We start from the raw sequence: 21,250 nt of genomic DNA, 5'->3' as shown, positions 1-21,250 counted from the left end.
TGCCCCGCGGGCGGGCCGGGCCGGGCCGAGCAGGGGCGGTGCGGTGCTAACGTCGGGTTCTCCCCTGCCCCGCCAGTGCCGCAGCTGCTGTACGGGGGGAAGCTGGATTTCCTCGTCTTCGATTATCTCTCGGAAATCACCATGTCGCTGCTGACGGCCGCCAAAGCACGGTCTCCCGTAAGTAGCCGCTGTCCAGCCCCGGCCCGGCTGGGGGGAGAGAGTGGCGCTGGGCGGGGGGCGCCCCGCGGTGGAGCGGGTGGGCTCCGGGGCATCCCCGGCTCTCCTCCGGCCCACGGCACCCTCCCAGCCTGGTTAAGGCATGCCAGGGCACGGGATCAACTTTACTTCTGTATACTTATGACTTGCATGTGTTTATCCATTTTCACATACTCACTTTCATCTAGTAAAAGCGTTCATGTCCTTTTCTGTATCCAAACGTTTTGAGAGCTGGTTGTTCTTCTCTGTGTTCTCTCTTCTGTTAACCAGGGAAAGGGATGGGGTTGACTGAGCCATAACAGGCAGTTACGGCTTTTCCTTATTTCAGGTTTTAGGTTACACTCCAGATTTCGTCTCCACTGCCATGGCTCCCTATATAAAAGATATTCACAGGAAAGGTATGCTGTTCTTTGCGTTAGTTTTTATGTTAATTAAGTTCACTTGCTTAGATGAGTTTTGTGTGGCTTATATTACTATGAACATTGTTTTTCACCTCAACATTTTGCTGCCCTGTAGCAGTAATGTTCTAAACATAAGCAAAAATGCTGTCAAAATAGATAGGAAGTGCAGGTCCGATGGTGATGTTTAAATTGGGTTAATTTGAAACGTTTGTTATAACTATAAATAAGTACATATATATCCACATATATCTTATTGAAGCCTTGATTTGTGAAAGGAAGATCGCTTTACAGATCTTTGTTAAAATGTGAGATCTGGACATTTTCAATGCAACCTAGAAGTTTTTCATTTCCATATGGTTCTAGAATATCACTTATTTTATGATCACTTGCTTTTTTTCCTGTTTACATTAGTATATCTTCACAGTTTTCTGAGCTTGAGAGGAGAAAGGAAATTACTTTTAAGTACCCAATACCTTGTTAACACAGTCTGGAATTTATAGACAAAGATGCATATTTCTGCCAAAATGCAGTTGTTTGGAGCATGGAAGCTTGAATGGCTGGTGTCAAATACTGTTCCAGTAGGAGTTGTTTTGATGCTGTCTGCCTGCCTCATCATGTATGTGTTTTTGGTCAGTTTCTCTTTCCATATGTAAAGGAAAGATTAGAAGTATCTATGACAATTCTTTTTCTGTAAACAGTTTTGCATTGGCAAATTCCCTGTCCTTTCACAAATTAAATGGGGCTCATATTTTAAAGTGATTTTAATACTTTACTTGATTAGATATCCGACACCTTGCAAAGATATCTTGCTTGTGTTTCAGCAAGCTTTAAGTTTTTAAAATACAAGTGATTGTTGACACTGCTGACCTTACTTTGTCTTTTTTGTTTAGGTGTTCGTGTCATCAGCAATGCTGGTGGAATTAATCCGCTTGCTTGTGCAGCTGCCCTTCAGGAGGTGGCAAAGAAAGCAGATGTTGATTTGAAAATAGCTGTTGTTGCTGGGGATGACCTAATGAGTGAGGTATTTTACTTTGTCTTAAGGTGTAGTGGCATTGTGGAAATTATTATAGTCCTATGTAGCATGAAGGTGGTATTTGCTGTCCTATAGGAACTTATTTTGTGTATCTTTATGCAGTAGTCTTCTACTGTTAAAGCATCTAAAAATGGCTGCTTCATTATCTTTATTCTTTTTATGCATGAAAGCAATTCTTGACACATCTTGTTTGGTGCATGATGAGAGTGAATTTTATGACTGTGGATCTTTTTGAAGCAAACTGTGAATCTGATCTTTGGGAGGAGCTAGTGTGTGCTGTTACTTATTGTTTCTGTCTCAACTAAATAATCCTGAATGTTAAATCTCTTAAATTTAAACGTGTTGTGGTTACCATGTGTTGAAATGTTCATCCCTTCTAACTGTTTTTAGTTGTTTACAGGCATTTCCTGTTGTTAGTTTGTTTACAGGTAGCTGTTTTTCTGTTTTATAAACAATTGGTTTATGGCCAGTAAGGTAATGTTAAGTTGAAGGATTGAAGTTTTAATATGTTTAAAAAGCCTTGAAATCTAGAGATGAAATGTATGGCTTTTTTTACTTAAAGGATGATGCTTTATGTATGAAGTCTGGTTGCACAAAAGCCAGTGGCCATACCTGAAAAGATACTGTGGAAACAGTTTATACATTGATAGTGGTTAAGAGTGGATAGGTTTGCATTGTAGTTAAATCTCTGCCTGTAACTTGGAAAATTATTTATCTGTATAGGCTCTGTTACTCCTTGCATGACACTGAATGTGGAAGATGGTCAAGTAAGATTCTTTATTTGCAAATTATGTGCAGTGCTTGGACTTCCTTTCAAGAAGCTTCTGCCCTACTGAAATTACTTTAGCATCAGTGGTCCAGATTTTCATTACTGGTACGACAGTGAAATAGTTATTATTTGAGCTTGGTGTGGAGGTTTCTAATCTGTGATAGATTATTTTCAATGCTAGTGTCAGTATGTAATTTACAGGAACAAAAAAGAGAAAGTTTTTACTGTCTACAGACAACTTTTACTGTTAATACCAAGCATCATAAATTACACCAGGAAATGTTATTTGTGGTTTGGAGGATTTCAGTCCTTAACATAGAATACCAAATCAACTCAAAATGGAAGGACTTTTTTCATGCTATAGATCCCCCTGTAACTAGCATTAGACATTGCGTCTATGCCCCTTGATCCACTGGTTTCCCCAGCTGTGTAATGCTTGGTAAAAACACCTTCCCCTGTACCTCTCTGGAGGTACAATGTATTCTAAATATTACCTACAGCTGCAGAATTAAGCTTGATATCTGGCCATGCCATCATTGCCATTATGACAGACACTTTTCTGTTTGCAGGGTTTGATTTATTCAATACTACAGCAATTAAAAACTGAGTTTAAAAGCCAAGGGAATATACTAGTTCATTGCAGTGGATCATCTGTGAATGAGCTAGTATTCTTTAAAGATTGACTTATTTTTCTGTGTGCTGGAAAACTATGGTTAAAAGTGTGTCTACAGCTTTTAGCCATTCAACTGATTTGTATTGTTGCTAATTTTAATGATTATATTTTGCTTAGAGTTGCTACAAAGTGGATCTATTGTCTGATACTAAAAAAGGGCTTACAGTAGGTGCTACAAAATACTCAAGTTTGGTGTTTTGTTTGTTTTCTAACAGAAAGAGAACTTGAAAGGAGCTGGTATCACTGATTTAGAGAGCGGCAAGCCATTTCCAGAGAGTGTTCATAGCATGAATGTGTATCTTGGGTGAGTTATTTCAACAACTTCTTTTTATTATGGGAAAAGAATACATTGACTACATGAGGTTTTTTTGTTATGCAAATTAAACTATCTAGTATGTGAGGTCCACCTTTGTGTTATTCAGGCAACCAGAAAAAAAAAAAGTTTTTACTTCTAAATAAATTTTTAATTTAGAACCTTGCCAATTGCGACTCCTTAGCATTACATCTTCTATGAATCTTCAGGTTTTAGTTCAAGACAAAATAGTTTTAGTTTAATTACAAGAGTTACAAAGACCATTTTTCATATGCAGAATATCCTGTCACTGCATGGAGCAGTTGTTTAGAATGTTATCACTAGAGAGGTGCAACCGAGGAATTAAAGTATTACTGGGCTGTGCTCTGGGTGCTGTAGGATGTTCTGTTAGGCTGTGCTGAATTGTGTGTCAGGCTTTGTACCACTGAAATTTTTGAAGCTGGCGTTCCAGGACAGATCACTGTTTTGAAAGATCTCCCTTACCTCCTTTATGATACTGAAGGCATCCCATAAATCTCTAGATGCAGTTGTTCTAGCTGCCTGTTTGTGAACAGCTGCATTTCGTTGTCACCATCAACTGCTTCAGGTTAATCAAGGTCAATGAAGTCTATCAAAGGGGAAGGACTGAGAAGTGGGGCAATGGTCAGATGTTCCCAAAGGCCAGCATATCTTCCAGTTGGTGATCCTGTTTTTGGTTTTCAGTCCTCCATTTTATATATATCATCCCTCCTGAATTTCTGTTCAGTGTTTTTCTAAAGTCTGTGCACACAGTCTCCCCTCCCCCTTTTACATTAATCTTTATTGAAAAACTGCTGTTCTTTCTATTTTATCATTATCATTGCACTTTACAAAAATGCATCACTGGCAGATAGCAGGGTATGGCTGTAAAAAAAACCCAAACAACAGCATGTGTTTTTCTCTGTAAAATAAGAGCCATTTAATAGATTATTATTTTTAAATTCATCTTTAGTATTTTCTGTTGTTGCTGGATTTTCTATTTGTTAAAAGTTTGGCTTGCAACATTTGCAGATCATGAGTAACTGTAAATGAAATCTAAGAAATACTGTTAAAGATTTGTAATTGTGACAAAGTGTTCATTCCAATTCTGGTGATTCATGATTTATTCATGAATTTAAAAAGCAATGCAAATCAAAGCAGAGAGGACAAAAGCAGGCTAGTATGAGGATGAGGCGTTTTAAAAATTTATTACTTCTGTTTCTGCTTCATTAGCAGATGCTAGAACAGTAGACTCTTCCTCTTCATTTTCTAATAAAAGTGCTGTTTCTTTATAGGACCCCTAATCTCAGTTGCATTGAAATGTAAAGCTCTTGCCAGCTTCTTTAATTAGTTATTTCATAAGTTGCATTTTTCTTTGATAGCATCAGCAATGGAAGCTTATTCATAAAGCAAATGATAAATTTATAGATGCCCGTAAAACAAGTCAACATCAGAGTGTATTAGGTAAAATCTGTAGATAATTCACATTTAATTTCTCAAATCTGATGATGTTTACAGCTTGATTCTTGATCCAAGTGTGTAAGCTCCATCTGAAAAATTTGCATTGGGATATCAATCCTGAAGTGTTTGGTCTGTCTCTTCTGATTTGGGTCGTTAGGAGTTCTGTGGACTGAGTTCATTTTTAACAGTTAGACCCAGTTGGCTTTGTTTACTGCCTTTTAAAGATAGTTACAGTTTTTCTGTCCGTATACTGTATGTGTGATGCAGAAACCCCATTTGTGCTTTTTACCAGTGGCTGATACTTAACACTATGCCTAGAGATGTAAATTGTTTCTGTATGCTGTATATTTGCTTGTTGTTCTAGCTGGTATCTTTTGGTTCCTGTAGCATTGCCAAACAAAAACACATACTTGCATTTTATGTTTACATCACTAAGAAAACTTGTGTGTCTTCTAACAAAAACAGGGCTAAGTCTATAGACACTGTAGAAAAACACTGCTCCTTGGTTTTGTTCTTCAGGGCTTATGGTTTACGTGGTTTGTGTTTTCAAGCTGCCGATTTCAGGAAGAATAGAAGGAAGGAGCAGATAGCATGGGTTTAGAAGCCAGGAGCCACACACTCTGGTCAAAGCTTGCTTACTAAAGTGTATAAACTTGAGCAGTTCAGCTGGGTGAATACTTTCAAGCCTGACTAATTTTGACTGGGCTGACTCTTGCCTGATCAATCTGTAAAATCTGTTGCCTGAGTTTCTCTTCTTGAAGTTAGTTGATATTGCAAGTTATAAAAATGTTTATGGAAATTGACCTAAAAGATTTAGAATTGGAAGGCAAAGTCACCAGGCTTTCTATCTGAAGAATATTAGTCTTTATACACTCACCTACAAATGAAATGAGCAATGAACCTCTGAAAAACACTATTTTCTGTTATTGATGATAGACGTAACCCTCTATGTGCTATGTTTGAGACACTTGTCTTAATTGAAAGAGTTTCTATGAGCTTCATGTCATTTAGGTGCCTGAGTTTGATAGGGTGCTGTGATCATTGCTTTTTAGAATATTTTTCTTGTAGGTACAAAATGACAAACTGGTTGCTAAAGTTGATTTTATTGGTTTCCTACAGGATTTTTAAGTGATTTCCATCCTTTGTGTGGCAGGGAACTGATTTCTTTAAATGATGCTTTAAAAAGTGGAAGTACTTAACTGTTGTGTTTTGTCATCTTCAGGGCAAGACCAATAAGCAGGGCTCTTGACCTTGGAGCTGATATTGTTGTGACGGGGAGATGTGTTGACAGTGGCATTGTATTAGGACCACTTATTCATTCTGTAAGTACAAGTTAATTCTGTATGATAATGAACATAGTGAAATGAATAATTTTCAGATTTGTTCCTTATGAAAATATAGAGACTAAATTAAAAATAATGAGCACCTTATTTTTTTTTTCCTTACATGCATGAAAAGTTGTGAGTTTTCACTTCTTCTAGTCTTATACCGGGGTTATTCATGAAGTTGTGTATCATGAAGCTGGAAAGCATTTCGATGAAGTCAAGGAAGCCTTACCATGTGTCATCAGTATTTCACTCTTACTTTCCCCTCCTGCTTTAAAGTTTGGTGTGTAAAGAAACAAGTATATTTTTCTCTACCACAAGGTGGCAATATAGAATTCTGGTTTTGGGGGGGGATAGGCATGTGAGGTGGTCTAAAGCACTGCTGGTTTTCAATGGGTAAGCAGTTTTATTTTAAGTAGTTTGGTTTCAGTGCAACGTTTCTCAAATTCCTTGAATTTCAACAAATTATACAAGCAGGATATGTGGTTTTCTGAAGTATTTTGAACAGGTTGTACATTTTTGTGAGTGACCACACAATGTGAAATATAGAACCTTTCTTTTGGTGCGTATTTAAAAAATAAAATAAAATATAAGGGTACGTGTTAGTGTCTAGTTACAAAGATCCTTTCTAAAACATCATACTCTTCTGACTTAGAGTATGAAGTACTTGAAGGGAACTTATAAGGAAGATGGGGACAAACTTTTTAGCAGGGCCTGTTGCGATAGGATAGGGCTTTTAATCTAAAAGAAGGTATATCTAGACTAGGTATAAGGAAGAAATTTTTTACTGTGAGGGTGGTAAGACACTGGAACAGGTTGCCCAGAGAGGTGGTGAATGCCCCGTCCCTGAAAACGTTTGAGGTCAGGTTGGATGAGGCTTTGATCAACTGGATCTAGTTGAAGATATTCCTGCTCATTGCTGGGGGATTGGACTAGATCACTTTTAAAGGTCCCCTCCAACCCAAACTGTTGTATGATTCTAATCTAGCATTAAACTTTCCCATTTATAATTGCCATTATGACTCATTAGTTTATTCCTTGCTGTTTACGTTCTCACAATAGTTGTCAGTGTGTATTCTCTGCTCCAGAGAAGCCTCCTTATCTAATTTATTGAAAGGTTTTAGGGAGTTTTCTACCCAGTTCTAAATAAGAAACAATTAATATATTGCACATAATGCACTGTGTTGAACTTGGGGGAAAAATAATTTCAAGTTAAACAGAAAACATGCCTCCAGTTTTTAAGGATGACTGGTAGTACTGCAGGAACTGACAATTTTCAAAAGCTGAAAAAACATAGTGGATTGTTTACATGCCACAAAATAGGTGTTAGGTTATGCAAATTTTGAGTAATACGAATATTACACTTCGGGTTTTTGAGAATTTATATTTGTTTGGGTGTATTAATAAAAAAAACTGAAATACAGCAGAGCTCTTTTACTAATTAACTGTATAGCAACTGGAATCCACATACAGCACCTACTGTTCTTTAGGTTTCTGCAGTTAAATATATCCAGTGCATTGTTACTCAAAGCAGTGAACATACTACATGCAGTTTTCTGTACTATATGAAACTGTTATATATGTAACATTTGTATTTTTCTTCTAGTTTGGCTGGAATAGAGATGAATTTGACTTGCTAGCTGCAGGAAGGTAAATGATATAAGAAAAAATGGGTAAATTTCTGTTGTCATGACATGATACAACTTTCTGACCACTTTGTGATTTTGCATATTATTACTGAATTGAATATTGAATCAAAACAAAAAACAAAACCTAACGAAAACATTCAAATTTGAATGTTTTCGTTAGGTTTTGGATTCTTTTTTAAGGCTCACTTAATATTCTCACTTGGAATTGAATTTATCGAAACTTCATTCTGTACCACACTTAAAATAACAAAATGAGGAAAGGAGTGAAGGATTTAATTCAACAGTTTAATTTTCTCTTCCTGTCCATTTTGTGTCTATTTTTTCTCAAGAGATGAAATTTTACAGCCCAGACGAGTGATTCCCAGCTTTTTCTGTTTGGCCATCACTGTTGATAGTTGAGATGGTAGCAGGTCTTATCCTCAAAGATGCACAGGAGATTCAGTGAGAGGTCAGCATACTTGTATGGTTTTGCAGAAGCTCAGTTCAGTACTCCCATTTGCAAACCCTAGGTGTGAACTGTAACTCCTAAGGTTAGGTCTGGTGCAGAAAGCATATGGTAAAACTCTGTCACCTAGATTAACATTCTGCATTGTCTGACTGCACTGAAGTCCATCAAAGTGAGTGACTAGTTAGGTAACCCAGGTACACTGAGTAGTAATTTGCTTTGACCTCTTGTTGCATGAGAATGTGGAGAGAAACTCCAGCTCCACTGAATTGGGCATCAAAAAGAGACAGAGATTTTCCCCCATAATTCTGTTGAGTGTTTATGGACTATCACAATGAAAGATTTGAAAATCATAATACATAATCATAATACAGATTTTCCTTCATATAAGAAGTGAGATCCTATATATCTTTGATTTAAAACTGAGCTTTGCATATTTAGTTACATGCAATGCAGAATGCTAAGATAGTGAATTTAGATCAAGACTTCTTGAAATAACCAATGAAACTTTCTTTTTGGTGTCAAATAATCTTTTAGGTGTTAATATTTTTCAGGAAATTAATTTGATTCTTCATGTAAAAGTTACTCCTTTCAACTCTTATATTCATCTTTCAGAACCCGTTGTTATGTTTCATGCGTAGTTTATAAATGTATTAGATGCATATGGAGGAAAATTAGTATATTCTGTTATTTAGCTTTGTTTCCGTTGTACTATTATATTTTAAAGCTTGATTTGTGAAACTTGATTTCACAGAATATTTAGTTATTCGAATGCCATTTTCCCAGCCTTGCAGGTCATCTCATTGAATGTGGTGCTCAATGCACAGGTGGAATATTCACGGATTGGCATGCCGTGCCAGACTGGTAGGTAACCAGCACATCAGCATGTATGTTTGTAGAGGACAAAAGATGAAGTTTCCTATTACATCTGCTATGAAAACTATTTCTACTTTATTTTTGAGGGAGGCAATACGGCCCTCTTGATATTTTTCTGCCTTAATGTTACTCTTCTACAAGGTCTATTCTCCCCATTGCAGTTTTCCTTTCTGGCCAACTTGGGGCTTTCTTTGTTAACTTAAGGAGCAGATGATTTGAAAAAAAAATAGCTCTTTGATTTTTTTCCTTGAGATTATTTTTTGCTGGTTTTTTTTTTTTTTTGTCATCTGCTTTTGGCAAAGATCTATTACTGGCTTTCATGTATGATTGTAATGGAAAAGTCAGCATGCGTAGTTTGGATGCTCTTTCATCAGTCTTCACTTAGATCAGAGCCACCTACAACTCAGTCACAAATTCTATATAATTTGGTTTGGGAGGGATGAATGTATGCCATGGTTGGTCCTCTCCTGCTGTATGACTTGATCTCCACAAATGTGTTGGGCTGTCCGTCCTTCCAAAAAGTTACATGTGTATCTTGTGTTCAGACCTACTGAATTAGACTTTCAGGTAGGTAAGTCCTTCTGCCTGCTGAGGAAGGACTAACGTAGCCTGCTTTTTACCAACTTGGTTTTAAGAGTAGTTTAAAAGCAGTCAGGGAATGTGCTTTGCATAGGATGAGGGATTCTGGCTGCAGTTGGATTTTCCTTCGGATGAGTGGGAGGAATCTTGTCCGGTGCCTTCTTACGAGAAAGGCAGTGTGTCCTTTATGTGATGGAGGAAAGGGCTGAAGAACAGTGGGAGAGATGGAGGAGAGAAAGGTGTCTTTCATCGTGTGTGTTCCAGCTCCCCAGTTGACCCTGGGAAGGAGGCTGCTGGGGGCAGCCTGTAGTCCAGGTGGGTGAACCGGCAGAACCTCGTGCCCTGCAATCTGAGAGCCACTCTCCTGAGTTCCTTCCCCAGGGCTGCCAGGCTTTTTTGTCCTCCTTGTAGTGACTGTTTCTGATTCAGAGCATGATCCTGAAAGATGTAGTCTGCTTTTCTGAGTTCCTGAACACTGCTGATTTACAGGTGAAGGCACGTATGGCATTGAAAGAAACGAGGTCAGGCATTTCTTTTCACCCTTTAGAAGGCTAGTAGCCCTGAACAAACTGCACTCAGTCTTCACTGTTGTGTTCAATGGCAAATCCAATGAGAGGGTTTACAGTAACGAGACACTCTGTTCACTTTGGAAATTTATAGCTGCTAATCTTATTCTGATGTATCTCCTGATGATTTTATTATGCTTTATCGTGAAACTTCTTATGTGACTCCAGAGGACCTTGCTTTATAAAAGACCAAAAGAAAAAAAAAAACAGAATACTAATTTTCTTATTAAAATGCTTGGTAGTCCTTTTTTTTTTTAAGGATTTTTCTGTGAGACATGGCAGTCTGGTTTAAAAAGAAAAAAAAGGAAGTTTGAGTATATCAAGCTATGAGCTACTGGATTGGGAGTAGCTAATTTTACAGACATGTATACGTACATTGGATATGCAGAACTAATACTCATGTATGTGTATATGTAAAAATCATATAACTTTGTCTAATATCATAGTAGTTTTGTGGCCTAGAGCTAACTGGTGCTAACTTGAATCACGAGTAGAGAATACAGAAGGTTAGCACCTGATACTGCTCTGTTACCTTGTCCCCATTGATCTGCATACATACTTCTGAAGCATGCATATTGTATTTGTGCTAATATAACAGTAATTTATTTACCTTCAGGTTAAGTCTACTAAAGAATTAATCATGATGCCTTAAACCTAGTGGTTTTGTTTGAAAATTCAAGAAGTCTTAGGGATTTAATTGATTAAATTCTATAAACAAAAGCATGTTACGTGTTAGTTTGCATGATAAGCTCCTAAAACTATTCAAGGCCAAAATAATGTGTGACCTTTAATTTTGTATTTGGAGAGGCAGAGTAGCAGAGTAGAAGACTGACGAAAGTGAACTTGTGATTCAGCATATCCATTTAAGATACCGGAGAAAGGAAAGAGGGATGAGATTTGTTGGAGAGCTTTTCTGCCTTCTTCCCAGCCCTGATAAATAGTTGTTTACTATGTTAGGCCCAAATGCATGAAGAGGTAATATTATGGATGCTTTTGGGCTGCAGAAAAATCCATTTTCCATTTGATAGCTTAGTAGTAACCTGTTGACTCCTTAAGTTAAAGAAACATGATGGTGCGGGGGTTTTGTTATTTAGAGAGTCTGAATCTGTTTTCAATGCGTGCAGATAATGCATTGCATAATAATGCACAATAATAATATGATAATTCATAGCCTCTATAATGACCAAAACACGCAATCCCTGCTGTCACCAACATTACTTGTATTCCTAATAGGTCAGCTGAGCTCTGACAGAACTTGCAGAAGTTACTTGACTATAGTCTGTTACTGATTTTTCCCTCATTTAGGAAAAGCTACATTTTTAGCAGTCTCCTGAAAGCAAGTGTGTGTAATTTAGATCTCAATAAATCACAGTGTCTGTGATACATAATGTTAAATCCAAACCAGCCCAAAAAAGTCAGTAGATAGGGGGGAAGAGGCCAAATCAAATCTCTGTGTTTGTCGTTAAAAGTGTCTTTCACATAGGAATTTCTCACTGCTGTGAGTGCGATCGTGCAGCCAAGACCACTTACCACTCTGCTCTGCAAACATTTACTGGACCTTTACGCTGGAGGTTAAGACAGCCTTTTACAGCATTTATGCTCTTCTCTGGTGACTACACTTTTTTTTCATAGAATCGCTATGAAAATCTCTAGAATTATAAACGCTAGATGGCAGTCGCTCTCTTACATCTTATTGCAGAGGGTCAATGCATTGCATTGGTTATGATTAGACTCAGGTCACTTAGTTATTTTTTAACTGTCTTTGTTTTTTTTTTTTTTTTCTCCCTGAGAAGAGTAGTCTATGTTGCTCTTCTGTCTTTTGCAGCTGAAAAATGTGTAAGTGTACTGCTAAGAAGGACTGATGGGTGTAAGTTTTTCTAACTTCTGAACAAAAAAAGAATTTATCACATTTTAGGCTTATAAACCTTACCTGTCCATTGTTTATGTGTAAGTAAAAATAATTAACTATGTAAGCAAGAGCACTTTAAACTAAGTAAAGCCAAGCAAGTCAGAGCTTATGTTCCATGCACATATTACCATGTCTCTGAGTATTGAGGCATTTGATTGGACCCACTTCATTCATTCAACACAGTTTTTTAGTTTGTGGTTTGTTGTTTTTTTTTTTCTTGAAATGTTTGATGCAGACTGCTTCTGGGAACTCAGTTCCACTGCAAAAGGATGCTTTAAGTCTCAGGAATGTTCATTGTGGCCACTGGATTGTTAGCTATTAAAACTTGGGCTATTCTTCTTTTTTTTTGTTGTCTTGGTGAAGTAAGCTTTTAATGTAAAACAAATAAAGTGCATATTCCAACTCATGACTCTCCAAATTACTCTACTTCATAGAAACCAAACAACTGATTTCTGTCTGCTGACCTAAGGCAGTGGGATTTCTTTAATTGTCCTGGGTGTATCTCCATAATGTATGTGACTTAAAGACGGGAGTCTTGAAGCTGTAAAGTTTCATCCAGTTTTCACGAAAATGGTCAGACAGGTAGATGGGATAGATGCCGTGTACTCTTCCAGTGAGAGGAAGGCTGCTTGAGCCGCCTCTTGTGTGAGTTCTCTGATGTTTGGTAGAGAAAATGCAAGGAACCATCAGTTCACAGTTTATAGAAGACTAATGTGCATTCTTAAATGACTGACTTTAAAGTAAATATTATCAAAAAGATGCTCTTTTCCTGTTATTTTAATAGGAATATAAGTCAGCAGATGGTCAGAAGAAGTGATAATTCATCACTGCTCCCTGTTTAATGTCTAGTGCACAGCGCTCAATAGGGAATTCACACAGCACATCAAAATGAACCGTGATGCCAGAACTATATTGGTAATCCACAGCTCTGTATTTAATTTCATTTAACCCCAGACGTTGCTCTCTTTCACTGTTACTTAGTGCCAGTGGGTGATTAGTACATTGTTTTGTTTTGTTTTGAAATGCAGGAGAGAATAAACTAATGCTGATCAGTAGAGTAATCATTTTGAGGAGATGATAAACACTGACATTTTGCCCTAAGCCAAGAGTGTACAATGGTTGAGACTGCCTAATCCTCTGGCCTGGGATGACCAAAAGGGTAAGTCAATAGCTGTAGTCTCTTAAAGGCTCTATCCAGATTGCTTAATTTGGGACTTGAACAGAATCCAGCATGCGAGTCCCAGTCGGCAATGTAGAATGCCTTTTCCTCTGTAGTACCATTTATTCCAGGCATGTGAATACACCAGGCAGCCTGATTGATCTGAAATCATCTAGTTGTTAAGAGTTTGCATACAATGCATACTTGAAATGTCCTAGTCAGACGAGATAAATGATGCAATCAATAAATTTTGCCTAAATCAGAATTGCAGCAGAAGTTGGGAACCATGTCAGTACCTATGTGTAAGAGATGCATATACCTTACCCATAAGTTTGTGCTGATCTTGCCTGACACACAGTAGCAGTTTTGAATTGGTTGTAAAAACACTGCTAGAAGTGGTAGCACTTCCTACTTTTTGCCTAGTAGCATTGCGGTTAGAATAAATGTCCAGGGAGTTGAGAAGCTTGGCTTAGAGCTCTCCTCAGTGTGACACTAATTGAGTAACATCCCAGGAAACTGCATTAACTGTAAAGCTAAAAGTTCATACCACAGCCCACTTGGACCCTGGTTCACTTCCACGTCACATGCATTGCTGTGACTTGTTTTCTTTCTTGCAGCATCTTCCCCTGCAAGTAAATGTACTACACTAATCATCCCATCTTTGTTGCCAGTAATTTCCTCAGCCTACTAGTAGTGGCCAGAATGAGATTCTTGAGAGGTTTGGCACCTTTTGAAGGAGGAAATGCCCATTTCATCTCAGACAATGTCTTTCACCTGGAGCCAAACAGGACCCAGTACTTTTTTTTTTTTTTGTAATGCAAATGGTGTAAGGTATATGACAAAGCAACAAGGAAGGCTACCTTCTTAGCTACACCAAGGTTGAAAAGTGCATTATCCCAGAATAGACAGGAGACCTCTGCTTAAACTGTTTGTTATCACCTGTGACATGCATGTAAACCCTAACATTTCTGAGAGCCAAAACTGAAGGAAAAACAGCATTTTACATGGAAAAAATTAATCCAGGAATAAGTCCTTGGCAGGCAGAGAACTGACAGGAGACTCAATTTCAGAGCCTGATTCCTATTAGAGTAAAGGGCAGCAGCTGTAGGTGGGTGATGAGAAGGGGGCTTCAGCAGCAAAACCAGCGTTGGAACTTTGTTACCCCTGTGCTGTAATTAGTGAGGACCTGCTTTAGCTGTTAACTCACACTGAGTCACTTACAAATTTGCATTAATGAATTCACATTGAGTCACTTATTTCAGTGGAAGTGTTGATCCAGGTGATGGTGTGATTGTGGTACCTGTGCTATGTGTTAGAATACTCCGACCAGGTTGCTATTGCTGTTAGTGAGCTCTAACACCAGGTTTAAGTACCTGTCACTTGACTGAATTGTGCCATAGGGGTGACTTAGCCCAGTTACTTTCGAAGCTGAAAATTAATTTTAAGTAATGTATTCTAGCAGTATGCAAAATTCATTTTTCTCTTAATCATGCATATGTTAATGTAGGTTATTATTGGCATCTGCTATGAGGTAGTATAAGATATTTTCCCAGCCATCCAGTTACAATACAGGTGGAGTCTAGGGGCTTCTTTCTCAATTCATTACATCACTGTGTTTTCAATTGTTAAAAAGTGATGGAAGCTTTTAGAGCTGATGTGATCTGGGAGAACGCACATGTGCTGCAATTAACTGAGCATTCAGGAAAGTTCATTGGATGGTGGTGGAGCTGGAGGAGGAGACATCCCTCATGCTTGTCTCAGGTGAAGGCAAAAAGCCTTCTTTGATACCTTCACTAGCTGTTGAAACAAGAGTAACAATGAAGGAGATGACCCAAGAGTAAGTCACTGACTTCAGTGTTCTTTTCATTGATCTTCAGGGTTCCGAATCTTTTAAATAGAGCTAAAAATTCTTAATGTGCTAGGTCATGCTAGTGTCCTGTGTCAACATGCTTTCCTAGGAAGACTTTTGTTTTTACCCTTTGTGCTTTGGAGCTTTTCTTGGTTTTGTTTTTTTGCGGGGGTGTGTGTGGGTTTTTTGCTTTTATTTTGGGGGTGTTTTTTGTGTATTAGAATCTCTTTTCTTACAGTTTTTTTTACAAGCTTTGGGTCAACACTTTGCTGCAAGTTTAATATAGCAAATATGTCTCAACCTTGGAGGCTATTTAGAAGCCATTCCAGAAAGTACATTTGTACCTCTGTGGCCTCCTTCCAGCTGCTCTGGCAGCATAAAAAATTCCACCATCAGCATCTTCTCACTTTGGCCCTAAGATTATAGGAAAATAGGAGTCTCTTCTTCCTTCTGTATACTAAGGGACCTGAATAATAGTGTTGTTTATATTGATACTGTTTATCTGCTGTCTTCCATCATTGGTCTGCTTTTAATGACTTAAGTGCTGGCCAATTTTTAAGCCTTTTAGGGGGGGAAATTTCTCTGTTTGCCTCACTATATTGTTGCGGTTTGTTTTTTTTAAATGGTTCAGGTCTTTTGAAAGTGGAGCTTGGGCAAAGTTAAGTTTGATGTTAATAGATTCAGTTGTTCAGAGTAGAAAGTTGAGTGTCTACAGTTTACCTTTTCTTCCTTCAAAACAAAGATCATGGGGGAGTGGATGCGGGAATGTGTGGTAAGAGTTGCATGTGCTGGTGACTTAGATGAAAGTGGGCTGCAGCAAGGATACTGGGTGTCAGTGCAGTGGGATAGACTGCACTAACTAATCTTTCTTGATGGAAGTGATTTAACTTTAGGGGAAGTGATTCGAATAAGCTGTGTTGAGCCTGCTTGCAAGGCACCCGCTGCTGTTGCCTTAAGCCAAGATGGATAGGATAGATGGTAGGGTCAAAGCACGCAAGGGTGGCACCAAGAGGGTAAAAGCTCCTTAATTCTAGCCTTGTTCAGTCACTGATACTGCTGTGTAACAGTGGGAAAATCATGGTGCTTCCTGTATCTGTCTCCTTCCCTGTAAAATTGGGATAATTACCTATGTTAGTCTGTTACCCTTCAATAATGTTCAAGACCAAGAATTGAGAGGTTTTTTGAGTGTTGGTTTCTTTTTGATGTCACGCTTTCAAATGTTGAATGTTGCATACTTCTTGTCCCGGTCTTTTCTTCCTCCTCTTCCCCTCAAAAAAACTCTAGGATAACTGGTATAAAAAAAATTGTTGATTCCATCTAATTCTTTGTATTCATTGGGGTGGGTTTTTTTGGTCTGTTTTCCTTTATCAGTTTAGTGGTTTAAATAGTTTCAAAATCTAATGAAGTATAGTCTTTACTGACTGGTCATGGGCTTTTCTAGGTGTCCTCCAGCTACCATGCTTTCAAAGTTTTCTACATTATCAGTATTAAAATTGCTGATCTCTGGTAACACAGCTTGTCTCTTAATCCTTTTTTTTAAATAACGGGGTTATGTTTGAAGCTTCCCAATGATAAGGAATCTGTTCAAACTCCCATGAACTTTTACAAAAGTCACTTAAGAGTTCACTGGTTTCTTTGCTTACTTCCTTCAAAACTTTGTGGATTTATGTTATACAAACTATGTTCATCTAACCTTTGCTGATAACCAATTTGGTTGTATGTTCAGCACATTGTTCCCACCAGTACCCAAAAATAATTACTTTCAGGATGGACTTGATTTTAAGTAAGTACGAAGGACCTGAAGGTCATTGACTTTAATAAGAACGGTGATGTTCACCACCTTTCCTTATTAGGAGGCCTTTTTAGAACAGCTTTGCTTTTGAAAGGGGCTGTATGTCCTTAAATCCCCTTTTTTGTGTTCTTTGTGTGTCTCTGAGACACTTCACTTGCACAAATTAACCAACTTCTTGTGACAGACGAGTGAGCCAGGTTGCCTTTCTAGAAGAATATTAAGTCTCTTTTAATTTTCAGGTACTTTTTTTTTTTCTTAAAGTTACTGCTTTTGCTCGTTCTCTGTAAATAAAAGAAAACCCTTTTAGCAGGGAAAGCAGATACATGGATCTTGTCCACGTAACCCAGAAAATTCTGCCCTTCTAATGTAATGACTGGCAGTGCCTGTTACTATGAGTTGTTTGATCAATTTCGGTATACTACTTTTGTGATAATGTGAGGAGGAAGAATATTTTCATTTAGAAACTTGTCTATATTTTTCTGTTTTACTGCTCTTCTTTTTGCTATGCCTCCTGATTTTCAGTTCATTCTGTCTCATTATTGTTTTGGCCTGAAGATCTTAACTTTCATTTATCTTTTGGTTTTTGATCATAACTTTTCTGTGTATAATTCATTATTAATATGTGAAATTGTCCTTTAATAGGTGTGATTATTCCTGTTTCCTACTTCCCTTCATCTCCAAGGCTTCCAGCACAGCGTTCTTCCTGCTTTGACTGCCTTTTTACAAATCAAGAGAGCAGGATGCATTTAAATGTCTTAACCTTCGTGCTGTGTCTGCTGCTAGTACTTTTGGCTTCTTTTTTTTCTTTAACCATTTCTGTTAGTGTCCTTCTCCATTCCCTTCCCCAGTTCTGTCTGTTAACTGTTGGTATCTGTTGTTATATCTGCACTCCTTTCCCAGGCAATAAAGTACATCCTCTTATTATTTTGGTTAAGCAGTTTGCTCCTTGCTTTTTCTTGCGTATGTTTCTGCAGAAATAATTAGATATGTTATAACTCTTGATAAGTTTTATTTAATTAGTCATTACCATAAAATTCTGTTTGTTGTAACTCATTTTTCTTTTCGCTTTACCTTCATATTGATAGGGTTTTTTCAATGTTTTTCATATTCTAGGCACAACATAGGCTTTCCCATTGTAGAATGTTCCTCTGAAGGAGAATTTATTCTTTCTAAACCACCAGACACAGGGGGACTAATCTCTTTTGGCACTGTAGCTGAACAGTTGGTGTATGAATTGGGCAATCCTCAGCGCTATCTTTTACCAGATGTCACATGTGACTTTTCGGAAGTTTCCATCACTGAAATTCCAGGTTAGTCCTCTTACATGTTGAGAGCTGTGTCAATCAACAGGGTTATTTAAGTAAAACAGTTACTTTAATTTCCATGTTTTCTCTGCATATTTCTTGTTACATCTGTTCTTTAGAGTGTGAAAAGGACTTTTTTTTCAAGGACTTTTGCTGGAAATTCCTTCAGAAATTTTAACCATAGCCTTATTTATCTTGCTGGCTGACTAATGTAAATCTTTGATCACTACTCCTTTTGCTTTACTTCTTAATGCATGCCTTGCATCTACCAAGTCTTTAGTGTGTATTCTGTGTGAGTGACACTGAGACAGCTCCACTACAATTTCAGTAGTAACTACTGCAGCTCAGTTTCTTTGCTCCAAAAAAATGTATGTTTGTACATGTTTTCACATATGGCATTTGAAATATTAGTAAAAATGGAAAGCTGAATCTTTCAAAGCACTACTTGGTACTGATATTTTTCTTAGACATTTAGGTGGATCATCTTAAATGATAGAAGCGTGCTTAGGTACAGGAGTTCTACCAGAGAATCTCTGTTTGAAAAAGTCCATTTGCTGTCCTCAAAACTCAACAGCCAGTAGAATAGAGATGGGTATAACACATGTTCTGGATTTAGCTTTAAAAACAAAACAAAGAAAAAAACCCTAGGGTTTTTACAGATTTGGAGATCAGTAGATTGGATAAGACAGCTGGAAAAAAAATTTTTAGCTGCAGTCATTTAAAGTTTGTTTTTTACTGCATCTGTATTATATATCCTTTTTCATTCTAATGGAACTTGTCTGCGACAGTATATTGTCTTCATAAAACTTAGAACAACTGAAATCTCAAAAATTACTGTGATAAAATTCAAAACACTGTAGCATCAAAAATATTTTGCTTCAATAATAAAAGTACCTTAAAATTGTAGGGTGAACCTTGTGCTAGTGCAACATAACCAAATGGCCGTGTGATAAGGCCAGCTCGATGCTTTTAGCCACTAGGCTTTTTTTTTTTTTTTAAAAAAAAAAAACCACCCTAACCTTCCTGTGAACTTTTAGCTTGCGAATGACCTGATATGACATGTTTGAACTCAAAATGAACTTTCACATGAACTTTCAGTTAGTCCTCTTAGAAATATAACAGATGGAAAATGGGCAGATTTCTTAAGTATTTTTAGTTTGAAGTGCTTTGACACGTACAGCAGTAAGAACAGGCAAGCTATCTATTTTTGCTTGTTTACATTGCCGATTTTATTGTCCTGCTGGATTACTTGCAGTGTTTAAACTGAGAGGTGCTTCTGTTTTCTTTTTGTCAATGGATGCTGTACGTTTTGTTTTGCAGTGTTTTTTTTCTTCATATTACTCCTTCACTTGGAACATGAAACTTCTGGTTTTTCATCCTGATTGTAGGGAGTTTGTTCTGTATTGAGAGAGTAAAATTAACCTGATGTCAGTCTTGCAGAGAGAGTGATGATGATATTTGAGTGTCATGTAACATTTCTGCGAGTCACATTCACTTTTTCAGATAATGTTCTGATTTGATCTCCTCAGAGTATTTGTGTAAAGCTTTGAACCGCTTCCTAAATATTTGCAAGCACAGGTTACCTACAGGTGAACTACAGTATAATTGTGTCTGTCTGACAGGAGGTTTTGATCCTGCACTGCTAATTTTCAAGGACTTGCACTTACTGATTTTTCTCCAGTTCAAGCTTGAGCCTGATGCCATGGCAGCAATTTTCTCCATGTTCTTTTTGTCATTAATATTTCTAATGCTGAACATCGTAGTTGCCCTGGAACACACATTCAGGTTGTTCTGTTTCTGTTATTGACAACAAGGCTAAAGTTAAGTTATCCCTTCTCTTACTCAGCTATCAACAAACAACTTCTCGCTGGTTTCTCATCTTTTTTGTGTTGTTTCTTTCCCAAGTGAAGGACTGCACTCTACTCCAGTCAGCGACAGTAAATTGAATGTTCTATGTGTGTGTTCAGTAACTGGCTGTTAAGTGGAAAATAACTGTGGGGTCTGAAGTCCTAAAGCTGCTCTCTGGGTTAAGTTTTTTTTAAGTGCATGAATAAACATTTCAAGCATTCTATTAAAAGGCTCATTGAAGTCATAAATTTAGACACCAATTTGCTGTTTGTGTTTCTGAGACAGGGAGGACTGTTTTGTAAAAGGTTCTCTCTTCTGTGGCAGTACAGCTATCAATGATTTTCTTTTAAATTGCGTGCATTTGATTAATATGTATCACAAAAGAATGTCTTTGAAGTTTTATTGAAGAAGCTTAAATACTGATTATTTTTTTTTTAACCACTATAGGTTTTGATGGTGGAAATTGCTTGATTGGTAGTAGTCAGATATATTTGTTTAGTGTAAAGTATTCATAGTCCAGTTTACATGACAGGGCTAACTCCTGTGGACCACACAGGATAATAATTTTGAGGCAGTTTACTAATAAAAAAAATAATCATTTGTTGCAGGACTCGTCTTATTTTCAGTCAGCTTGGGTATGAAGATTACAGTGCAGTTAACATACAGGTTTTAGGGTCTGAAGATACATATGGACCTCATGCTAGAAGGAGTATAGATGGTGTAAGTATTCAGTGGAGTGTTCCTAAACTTTTACTGACCTCTTTTAATCTCTCCATACTGTTATCTTTCCACAACTTTAAAGGAAATCGCTATCATCTTGGGAATTTCATCCCATCATCTTGCAAAGAATTCAGTATGACTACTTAGTATATAAAATTAACACTGACAAGGTCTTTGCAGTATTGGGTTTTCCAGAAGCACTGATATGCAATCTTACAAAAATGTTTTTGTAGTCTGTTCTAATGTTGTTCATCTAAAGAAATATCTTCTTATAAAAGTTCTTATGATGTAGAGTTAAGTTGCATTAGATGTAACTCTAAAAGACCACATTATAAAGGTTGCAGAGTCAGGAAATGGCAGAATTAT

At 37.4% G+C, this 21,250-nt stretch overlaps 1 protein-coding gene across 1 annotated transcript; it reads left to right on the top strand.

The window, feature by feature from the left end:
- Window positions 1–42: 42 nt before the first annotated feature.
- On the top strand, window positions 43–20,679 carry LOC106888646. Its single transcript, XM_014943029.1, has 9 exons — window positions 43–177; window positions 545–614; window positions 1,508–1,638; window positions 3,308–3,396; window positions 6,086–6,185; window positions 7,795–7,838; window positions 9,069–9,146; window positions 18,126–18,322; window positions 20,612–20,679. Exons 1-9 carry the CDS (start codon window positions 142–144, stop codon window positions 20,677–20,679), a joined length of 813 nt encoding a protein of 270 aa, XP_014798515.1. The 5' UTR covers window positions 43–141.
- Window positions 20,680–21,250: the final 571 nt, after the last annotated feature.

The sequence above is a fragment of the Calidris pugnax genome, unplaced genomic scaffold, assembly GCF_001431845.1.
Source record: "Calidris pugnax isolate Ruff unplaced genomic scaffold, ASM143184v1 scaffold15, whole genome shotgun sequence".
In the NCBI taxonomy this organism is placed as follows: domain Eukaryota; kingdom Metazoa; phylum Chordata; class Aves; order Charadriiformes; family Scolopacidae; genus Calidris; species Calidris pugnax.
The sequence above is the reverse complement of the archived record's forward strand: the minus strand, read 5'-3'. Positions and strand labels throughout refer to the sequence as shown.